Source organism: Lycium ferocissimum, chromosome 12 (assembly GCF_029784015.1).
Source record: "Lycium ferocissimum isolate CSIRO_LF1 chromosome 12, AGI_CSIRO_Lferr_CH_V1, whole genome shotgun sequence".
NCBI lineage: Eukaryota > Viridiplantae > Streptophyta > Magnoliopsida > Solanales > Solanaceae > Lycium > Lycium ferocissimum.
In genome coordinates, this window is record NC_081353.1 from 54,412,284 (window position 1) to 54,423,897 (window position 11,614).

General features: G+C 34.9%; 1 protein-coding gene across 1 annotated transcript; it reads left to right on the forward strand.

Annotated features, from left to right (window-relative positions):
* The first annotated feature begins 346 nt into the window (after positions 1-346).
* LOC132039457 (uncharacterized) lies at positions 347-11,222 on the forward strand. The gene is made up of 4 exons (XM_059429935.1): positions 347-839; positions 2,059-2,576; positions 5,897-6,335; positions 10,566-11,222. Exons 1-4 carry the CDS (start codon positions 417-419, stop codon positions 11,082-11,084), a joined length of 1,899 nt encoding a protein of 632 aa, XP_059285918.1. The 5' UTR covers positions 347-416; the 3' UTR covers positions 11,085-11,222.
* The last annotated feature ends 392 nt before the right edge of the window (positions 11,223-11,614 follow it).

The window sequence follows — 11,614 nt, forward strand, 5'->3', positions numbered from 1 at the left end:
TAACATGATTTTACACGTATATTTGCGGAATCAAAAATTTATTTAGAGGATTCAAAATATAGAAATTGGGACTTATGACGTAAAATAGTTTTTAAACCTTCTATATTACTACACAAATATTTACTTATGTCAAGGTGATTGAACTGTTTATATATAATCAAAAAATATATTTTACTCTATTTTCATAGCATTTTCAATAGAAGGTACTAAGTCGAACCTCCTCACTCTTATTAGCTCTGCCCCCTGTACACGTGGTACAGGAAATAACAGAACCAATGAGAACCACGAAATTATTCTATTGAGAACTCATGCAAATAATATGGAAAACTATAAACCAATCAACCATTCATCAAAAGATAAGTTAAAAACAATCTAGTACTAGTACTAGTTAGCAGTCTTCTGAATCTAACAAAAAAATGGAAACTATAGGAGTACTAATGGTATGTCCAATGTCATCATACTTAGAACAACAACTCGAAAAGCGATTCACCCTCTTACGTTACTGGAACTTCTCCGACAAGAAACAATTCATCAACGACTACGCGCATTCCATAAGCGCTGTTGTTGGCAATGCTGCTGCTGGTGCTGATGCAGAACTTATCGAGGCCTTACCCGAGCTAGAAATTGTGGCTAGTTTTAGTGTTGGTTTAGATAAAATTGATTTGAACAAGTGTAAAGAGAAAGGTATTAGAGTGACCAATACACCTGATGTGTTGACTGATGATGTTGCTGATCTTGCTATTGGATTAATGTTGGCTGTGCTTAGGAGGATTTGCGAATGTGATCGCTATGTTAAGAAGGGGTTGTGGAAGGCTGGTGATTTCACGTTGACTTCTAAGGTTAGTATTCCTTCTGTTTCATTTCATAGGACGGTATTTGATTTGAGTACAGAGTTTAAGATAGTAGTTTGATTTATTTGTTATATGATCAATTCATGGAAGAAGATGTTTAAGTAACGGATAAGTTTTGACAAGGATGGTATTTGCCAAAATTTAAATTTGAATAGTTAAATGATTTGAATCATATCAAATAATTTTGTTGGTTCAAAATGGAACGAGTGTATTTAATTAAATTGAAACAAATGAGAATCTTTTTTGGTTGTCTTTCTTAGTTACATGTTTTCCTTAAACTTAGGCATAAAAGAGCAACAGATGATTAAATTGCTGAGGGCTTTTTAGCTTGTTGAAATGAAAAGGATTGGACATTTAATTTTTTAAGAAAAAAAGGTATTATTTGGTTATTTTGGCTTAGTTACAGGATAGTAATTTATGGTTGCTGGTTCATATCAATTTCTTTGCTTCGTTCTGTTTTTTTCTTTTGAGGAGATGATGTTAGTACTGCTGTTGATGTAAATACAACAGGTTGGGCAGCAAGTATGGTTACAAGCTCTACCATATAGTTGCTGTCTTTGAAGTAATTACCACTAGTCATCGTCGGGCATAGATCTTGTAGCGGCTGTGTGTTCTTTTGAAGAAAATATGTCCAAGCAAATACAAGATGCATTGTCTTGTTTTATTGTGGTATCTTTGGAATTAGTTTTCCACTTTTCTTGCTAGAAGTATTGCTTACCTATCATTTATTTCAACTTTTCCAGGCTTTGATCCTTTGGTGATGTGCCTATATATTTCATTATCTTGGCGAAAATATATATGCTTATCGCTAAGTGTCCAATGTAGTACATGTGCTTATCGCTAATGTCCAATGTAGTACATGTGCCCCTGCTGGCTTCTTTCAGTTGGAAGTTGCTATATTGGAATTGAAGTACTCAAAACTAGCTGTTTCTGGATGTCGAAAAATCTGTAGGAACCTTTGTATGCGACAATACTCCGTCATAATATAACAATCAGATGAATAAATGCAACGTGATATTTTGGACTATGGAGTTTATCTCTATTACTCCAAGCAATAAAAACTTGTAGGAGTATTATTCTGTGATTGGACCAATAATATTTTAAGCATCTGAGCAGAATGATATACACAAACAGTTACCTGATTCATCGCTCTTTCTTTTGCAGTTTAGTGGTACAGTTACCTGATTCATCGCTCTTTCTTTTGCAGTTTAGTGGTAAAACAGTTGGTATCATAGGATTAGGCAGGATTGGCTTAGCAATTGCAAAGAGAGCAGAAGCTTTCAACTGTCCAATCAGTTACTACGCACGATCAGAAAAGCCAAATACAAATTACAAATACTATCCAACTGTAGTTGAGTTGGCTACCAACTGCGAGATCCTGGTCGTGGCGTGTGCACTAACCCCCGAGACTCGTTACATTGTCAATCGAGAAGTCATTGATGCATTAGATGCAAAAGGGATTCTTATCAATATTGGAAGGGGTCCTCATGTTGATGAAAAAGAGATGGTATCTGCTCTTCTTGATGGTCGATTACGGGGCGCTGGCCTTGATGTGTTTGAGAATGAACCTGAAGTACCTGACAAGTTGTTTGGCCTTGAGAATGTCGTCCTGTTGCCTCATGTAGCCAGTGGCACAGAGGAAACACGCGGGGAAATGGCTGACATTGTTATTGGCAACTTAGAAGCTCACTTTCAGAACAAACCACTGTTAACTCCAGTGGTTTAGTAGTAATGTAACTAAGATTTTGCTTGCCATGATTGTCTTGATGGTTACATATTGATGTAAATTTTGGTTCCCTTTATGAATAATTCTTGTTTCTTTCTAGACATCAAGTGATTCTTAGTCCAGTTGAAACGACTGTTCAAAATTTTCACCTTTGAATGGAACGATTGATCATGCTCTTCAACTAACTTTGAGTCATGAGTTTCCTCTCTTCCTCCTAAGCAAGCAAGAATCAGCTGTTCTGCTTGAAAGAGAGGTATACATTGTCAGTCTATTCCTTCCCTCATGTCCGAGGCAGGTCTGCCTCCGACTCAGCAGCAAATTCAAATCTATAGGGGATTGACTTCTTGTTACCATTTCTCCACTTTTTTATCTGGATTTTGTTGCTTGTATATATTGGTAGGAATTACACCAGATATTCACTTTGAGCACCCCCACCAGTTTCTTTTGAAGGATTTAAACTTTAGCTTGAAAAGGGTAACTTCAGACAAAAGCACTATTGTTGTTCTGCTGCTACTACTTCTTAATTGTTGTACAAATTGTTGTACGATAGACCAAACGGCCCCATAAAGTTTTAAGCGGTCGTTTGATTATAAAGATGCATGATACTTCATCCGTCCTAATTTAAGTATTTTATTTTTCTTTTTGGTATGTCTCAAAAAGAATATCTCTTTCTATATTTAGTAAGGTGACAATTCAAATATTCTACATAACAAGTTTAAAACCACAAGACACAAAAGACGTTATAGTAGATCACACACATCTTTAATCTAAAACCACAAGATTGAAAAGTATCTCTATATTTCTTAAATTCCGTGTTTAGTCAAAGTAATACACTTAAATTGAGACAAAGGAAGTAATAATCTCGGAATTAAATATGTGACTATTTTATCTCGTGCTTGGAGGAACTTTTGATTCCGATAGACCAATACCGCGATTGTTTATACAGACCCAGACCGCGATTGGTTATACCATGATTGTGGTGGTAGTAGTTTATTCCACACTCTATGAGGATAACAATCCCAATATTACTAGTATGGGTGTCAAATGGATCGTTTGAAGTTAAAAATTTGTCAATCAGATGGTAGGCCGAGATGATTTAATGCCCAACCCCGCCTAAAGCATTTTGCGTAGGGATGGGATGAGTCAATGAAAATGATAGTAACCCAATCCGCCTAACTTGGACTCCAATTCTTTCAATATTCTTAACTTTTAAACAAATCAAAAATTTATAATTTTTTTTTAAAAATTATAAATTTATTTTTCCAAGCTATACTATATCAAGCTACATTTAGTTTTTTTGCACAAATAACCAAAACCATCAACAAATATTTACCCATTTTCAAAAGGAAATGATTTTTTTTTTTTTGGCAACCTAAAGAAAGGAACTGTTATCATGACAAAATACTAATCACATCAACGTTATCCACGTATGAGTTATCATATCCCCTAAAATTGACTTGAGTGAGAGTACTAGAGTTTGACTTACTGTTCTATATCTAAAGCTCCTTAAAACTGCCTTCACAGAGCAAAATTTATTCTCTCGCTCATGCTTTTCTAAATAAACGGTGTTTTGAAAAAAACAAATTTAAACACTTTTTGGATATAAAAAAAACTCAAACGTATGCTTTTTACTCAAAATTATAAAGATATTCACTGTAAATATTTCCTCAAAAGTTATCCCAGTACATAAAGTATATTCAAAATTATTTCGAAAAGTAAATCAAAAGAAAATTATATGTAAATTGACCTAATGAATAGTGATTTTGTCAAATTTCTCTCTTTTACCCCTTTGTCTTATTTATATATTTTTATGGTTGTCTTGTACATAACTAAGAGTGACAAACGTGTGTCGGTATGGTTGGGTCGAAAAATAGGTTAAACAAAAACGGATAAGCTAGACCCTAAGGAAAAAACAATTAAAAACTTAAAAATAAAAAATTTCTAGTAAAAAATTTAAAATAAGGAAATTTAAAAAAAAAAAACTAAAAAAAAAAAATCTTAAAAAAAATTAAAAATATACATTTTTAAAAGTAAAAATAATTACAAAAATAAATCTAAATAATAATTAAAAAAGAAGTTAATCATGTTTTGTAGCTTTTATACATATGAATGGAGGACAATTGATGGGTCAGTTTGGGATCATTTGATGGCCAATTTGGGCTGATGATTAGTGATGGGTCAACTTAGGTTGATGATTAGTGATGGAAACAATATTTCCAAATCAAATCGACCATCTTTCAAATCACTCTAAATACATTAAAACTGGGCGGGTTAAAAGTCAAATGGTTGGGCTTACGCATTTGCTGCCCTAATTACTAGTCATGGGACCAACAAAATGACATATTTACATTTCTTCAGAACTCTTGCCCCAAGATTTTAATTTTAAGAAAGCCAATTTAATTAATTCTAATTTTAATTCAATAAACTAAATATCTAATAATAAAAATATGTTCTACTAAATAATTCCGGCTCCTTCTTTCCCAATTTGTGTGATACTTCGCTTTACGAGAGTCAATTTTACTACTGCCTCCGTCTCATAATAAGTGTTACCTTAGCCAAAAATGCGCATATCAAGAAACCAATAATGCAACGTGAATTTTACTAAATTATCCATATATAATAAAAATAATTTACTTTTTTCTCTTGATTAGAGCATGCACAAGTAGTAATCCTTTTTACATTGGAAATCCAACAACACCAAATTACCATATGGCTTTTCCAATTATTATTTAGATGTTAATTTAACTTGTCATTTTTGTGAAAGAGCAGAGTTGAAAAAAACTAGCCAATTTATGTCTTGGTTTCCTAAGGTGACATTTATTATGGGACAAACTTTTTTGACTAAGGTGAAACTTATTGTGGGACGGAGGAAGTAAAATTTAGAGCTATATAGGATTAAAGTAACTCAGTATTTTAAGATTAAAATTTATATACTTGAAAATTACATGGAATGTTAATTTGGTGAAAAAATATATTTTAAAATATGGGTCAATATTCATACAGTTTGAATCTCAAAAAGCGAAAATTGGGACAGAAATAGTACTCCCTCAGGATTAAAAAAAGAGTCCACTTAGTCATTTGCACACCACTTAAAAAACTACTCACTCTAAACTATCTCTAATTAAATAGCTATTGAGATTTGATCACATAACACTTAATAAGGGCAAACTGAAAAGATAAAGTTAATTATTTTTTAATTTAATAAGTTAGACACTTTTTTTTACAAAAAAAAAAATGCTAAGTGGAGGGAGTAATATTTAATCATGTCATAATCCAGTGAAACCAAATCACCTAAACTTAACTTTTTACTCCCAAAAAGCCATTTCCTGTCGACTATGGAGAAAATAGGAGTATTAATGACATGTCCAATGTCATCCTACTTAGAACAACAACTCAACAACCGTTTCAACCTCTTCAGATTATGGGAAACACCTTCAAAACCCGAGTTCTTGAATCACAACAGTAACTCAATCCAAGCCATTGTAGGTAACGCGTTTTTTGGTGCTGACTCGGAACTCATAGATGCATTGCCGAATTTGGAAATCGTATCGAGTTACAGTGTGGGTTTAGATAAGATTGATTTGGATAAGTGTAAAGAGAGAGGGATTAGAGTTAGTAATACACCTGATGTGTTGACTGATGATGTAGCTGATACAGCTATTGGATTGGCATTGGCTGTGCTTAGGAGGATTTGTGTTGCTGATGGGTTTGTGAGAAATGGGGTTTGGAAAAATCAAGATTTTGAGTTGACAACAAAGGTTACTTCTTATTCCTTTCATATATTTTTAGGGGTTGTTTGGTTGCCGATTAGAGTTATGCACGTATTAGTAATGCAGTGATTAGTTATGACGGAATCTTATGTATCCCCTCTGTCCCAATTTATGTGATACACTTTGGATTTGGAGAGTCAATTTTTTTTTTTGGCAGTGAATTTAGACATACAATCTTTTAAGTTTTTTGAAATATAATTTACATATTTAGAAACTAAATAAAAAGTACTATAAGCGACAGTAATTAGCAACTTAAAATATTAAAGGGCATATGAATAAATTGCGGTCAAAGATTTTCTTGTTTGACTCTTAAAATCCGAATTGTATCACATAAATTGGGACAAAAGGACCGTTACATTATGCAGGGTTTAGTTATTCAGGTATTAGTTATTCCGTCATCTATCCAGCTTAAAATAATACATGGATTCCCTAATAACTTATACATATATTAGTTATGCGGGTCTCTAAATTACAAACCAAACACCGTATTAGGTGTGTTGAATTAGAATGCTACCAAACATGGTATTACTTATGTAGGAGTTAATACATACATATTTTAGCTCCTACTCAGCAACTAAATGACCCCTTAATGTTTGGAGAGAAATCGACAGAGAAAACAATTCTGCATATGTGAGTTCCTCAAAAGCACGCCAATTGCAAACCTTGATCATCCTAATACTAAGGGGTGGTTTGCTTGCTGGTTAGAGATATGCAATTATAGTAATGTAGGGACTTATTATGCAGAGATAAGTTGTGCAGAGTTTAGATGGTTCAATTATTCATGTATTAGTTATTCCATAACTTATACAGTGCTGAATTTTATACATAGCAACTAAATTGTTACCAAACATGATAAGTTATACTGGTTTTAATAAACAACAACCAAACAACCCCTAAGGGTTCGAATAAGATGTATTGGATATCAGGAATTCATATCTTACACACCAATTAATCTGAGATTGGAGCATATTTGATTTATATGACAAAAAAGGGAGGTAGTTTTTTATATGATGAATTTGTCTAAACATTAAGGGCCTAAATATATACCAAAATGGATACTGAGAATTTATATAATCAACCTCAACTAGTTTGGGGTTGACCAATTGAGGCTTATTTGATTGATTGAATGAAAAAAATCGAAGAAATGAAACGACACAACCCTAAAGGTGTAGCCTGGTGGCCAATTAAGTGGGTTGACTACTAGGAGGTCTCAGGTAGGCAAAAACACCAGGTGATTAAAAACCCCCAAAATGTATTCACGATAGCTTAAACATGACAATATTTGAACTCAGACATCCCAATCTAGTGGGGTAAATGGGCTGCGATATAAAATCTTAAGTTACTTCACAATAAAAAACGTTGAGGATTAATCTTTTTTGCCATGTATAGATATATGAAAAACTGCTTGGGTCCTTGGGAAATTGTTTGTCATGGAGTAACTTATTTGGCTCTCCGAAATTAAACATTGGCAATTCTTTTAGGACAGCCATCATGCACATTGGTAATGTGTTTTCCCTTATTTGGGACCTTGCTTTCTGGTAATTCTTTGTTGATGTAAGTGTGGATTTTATATTCGAGTCTAAATGGATAATGCCCATTCTATATTTATATTAGATTATTTATATTATCACTATTTTGTCTGGAATTTGGAAATTGAAATGTTTACTCCAGATTGTTGAAGTCTGTCTCCCATTTCCCATTTTAATTTTCATGGAATGAGAAGCCTCAGCACCATGAATTAGCAACATGAATCATGAATGTGTTTTATGTATATCACTTTGATCTAGACTGAGTAGACCACCTTCTGCTGATTATTCATTTGGCTGAGTCTATTAGAATCACAAAATGAAGTACAACAAGAGTGCTATTGACATGGGAAGATCTGACCACACTGATTATGCTGCTTGGATCAACATTGGACAGCAAGGACAGAATGACAGTTTTTGGCTTTGGCTTATGTTTTTGTCAATTTTTGGAATCAGTTGGACAACCCCTCTCAGTTTAAGAGAAGCAATTGAAAGTTGGAGTTTGTGGAAAGTGGATAAATCCATCAAGATGATCTGGCAAATGATCTCAGCTTGTACTTTTTCGGGTTTATGGACAGAGAGGAACAGAAGATGTTTGATGAGACTTCAACTCCTAACTGCTCTCTGAAATTCAAGTGTTTGATGAATCCTTTTAGTTGGAGCAATCTTTCTCCCGTAGATGGTGTTATTCCCCTTTTAGATTTTATCAGCTCTCTCTCAGTGGCTTAGCAGCCTTGAGTTTTTGCTTCTGGTTTCCACTACCAGCTCATACTCTGTTTTTGCAGTATCTGAAGTTCTAACCATCTGATTATGTAATCATTTATTCATCTTCTTGACGCTTTTAAATACAACTACTTACTTCATTGTAAAAAAAGGGAAGGAAAAGGACAGAATGACAATTTTCTCAAAAAACTATGGCATGAGAAATTACCATTCAAAATCACCTTTCTGGTATGGAGGATGGTGCAGGAAAAACTGCCTTGATGACATTCTGGCCAAATTTGTCAATCATATTGTATCAAATGCTACTATTGTGCAGTACCATCTAAAGAATCAATTCAAAATGTTTTTGCGGAAAGTGAAGCTGCTATTCACTTGGGAATAGCTAAGCAGATCACTCCCATTAGGAGACTGTTCAGAACATGGTTTGAGTCTCAAGCCAGGAAACAGAGATCATAAATGTTGCTGCTGATTACGCCTTTGGTGATCTGCTGGGAATTTTGGGAAGATATTTGATCTTGCAAATATGGAGAAAGGGAGAATATGGCTTGTAATAGTATGAAACATCAAGTTTTTTGGATCCTTAGAGCAGCTACTAACCTGGCCTTCCCTAGCTGTGGCCGGGACATGAATTGGAGTAAAATCTGTTAAATGGTGGAGAGACTGAAACCTATGCCAAGATCCACTACTGTATTGTGGAAATTACCAGGTCAAGGCAAGGTTAAAGTTAATTCAGATGGAAGCTTTGTACGATCTAGTGTAATTGGTGGAATTATTAGAGAATATAAGGGGGAAAAGATAATGGCTTTTGCTATTCCTACTAAGTGCAGTTGTAGTAACCTATATTGCTTGGACTCAGGTGACGGTATTGGATACGGTGTGGATCTGGATTCTTCATCACATAAGTTTTAGGATTCGGGAGTATGGATCTGAGTGTGGATACGGTTGCTGGGATACTGCCAGTAAATGTATATTACGACATATAAAGTATGTATCTTGATTAATTAAAGCTATTGAACTAAAACTAATACACTCTTTACAAACACCTAATGTCTTATTGATAAGATATCTCTTATAATAAAAGAGCATTCTCATACTTTATATAACTATATATGTATATGACATAAACCCAAAATTTAAACCAAGTACCCAATCAATCTATACTTCTTGGTCATAGATGTAGTCAAAGCACCCAAGGTAAGTTGACCAAGTCCACTGTGGATCCCACAACCGCACCCATGTCGTGTCGACACGGGTGCGTCGGGAATTTTGAAGAGTCCGAGCAACATAGGTAATAAGCTTGTCGAAGCCTATGTGCTGGAATTAGACTCCCTTAGAGTGTTGACTGGCGAACTTGCTGAAAGAAGGAGCACTGAGAATTGCTAATTAAGAGTTATCACAGAAGACACCATTCAGATTTTGTCTCAAGCAGAAGTTGAAGTCCAACACCGTTTTAAAGAAGCTAATCAAGTAGCGGATAGCTTAAGCTAACTATGCTACTACTCTTCGAGATGCGACTTATATGACTAGGCTTCAAGATCTGCCTTGGGATGCTAGGGGCCTTACCAACTAGATAGGTGGCAAATGCCTCATATTACGATCAAGGCAATTTTTTTTGTGAGGCTAAGTAGTTATACTCATCCGTGTGGAGTATATGGTTTTGTATCACGCTGCTTTTGTAGGAGGTCAGGCCAAGGCCCCTCCATAGCCCCATTACACAATAACATACCCCAGACCATGCTGGGAAACTCAATTAAAAAAAAAAAAAGTCTCTAGTACTTATAGGAGTTTCTTTGCAGCTTTTATGATGCCTGTTGTCTTGAAATAGTATGGATCATCTCAAAGTATGTAAACAGTACAACAAAATGAACTTCCATTAGACCAGGATCTTTCTTTTTTCATGATAAAAATTTAAATGCTGAACCTTCTTTTATTTTCACTTTTAACAAATGATGACTGCTCCTTTGTTCAGTTCAGCGGTAAATCAGTTGGCATAATTGGATTGGGCAGAATTGGTTCAGCAATAGCAAAGAGAGCTGAAGCTTTTGGATGCCCCATTAGCTACCACTCCAGATCCAAGAAACCAAACTTAAACTACAAATACTACTCTACTGTGGTTGATTTGGCTGCAAATTCTGAAATCCTTATTGTTGCATGCGCTTTGACTGAAGAAACACGACACATTGTTAATCGCAAAGTGCTTGATGCATTAGGTCCAAAAGGCATCTTAATCAACATAGGACGAGGTGCACATGTAGATGAATCGGAACTTGTAGCTGCACTGATTGAAGGTCGTATTGGTGGGGCTGGTCTTGACGTTTATCAGAAGGAACCAGAGGTTCCTGAACAATTGTTCGGACTTAAGAATGTCGTTTTATTGTCCCATGCCGCAAGTGATACAGTAGAAACTTGCACGGCCATGGCGGACCTTGTTATTGCAAACTTGGAAGCTCATTTTCTTCACAAACCATTGTTGACTCCTGTGCTCTGAACATGTTCATTCATCAGTGCTTGCTGGGCAATCAGTAGGAGTTGTTTCTTTGAACAGATTGAACATTTCCAAGATTCTGGAAAATTGTATTCTTTTCTATTTAATGATAAAATCCTACAATGCTGCATTTGTAGGGTAGATGTGGTTAGTATTTCCAGAAACATAGTTCCATTTAGTTGCTGCGAAAATTTCTTTAAACGAATAGGATTTAGGGGCACTAATTTGACGACCCAAATGGATGAGTGGGAGGAATTTGGGTTCTCTGGAATACAAAAACAATTACTACCAGTCGAAGATCCTCTAACTACCAAGTTGTTCATTTGACTATTCAAAAATTTCTCTGCTGTCTGCGCGAGCCCCAACCCTGTAAACAGAGAAATCTGTGGGATCATCTTCAAAGGGTGGCTGAGAATACATCCGATTGTGAGAATATATTATGAATGTGAGAGTTAGTTTATGACTCTTAAATGGCATTATTTATTTATTTCCGCATAATATACTTGTTAGAATTAGTTTAATCGGTTGTGGAT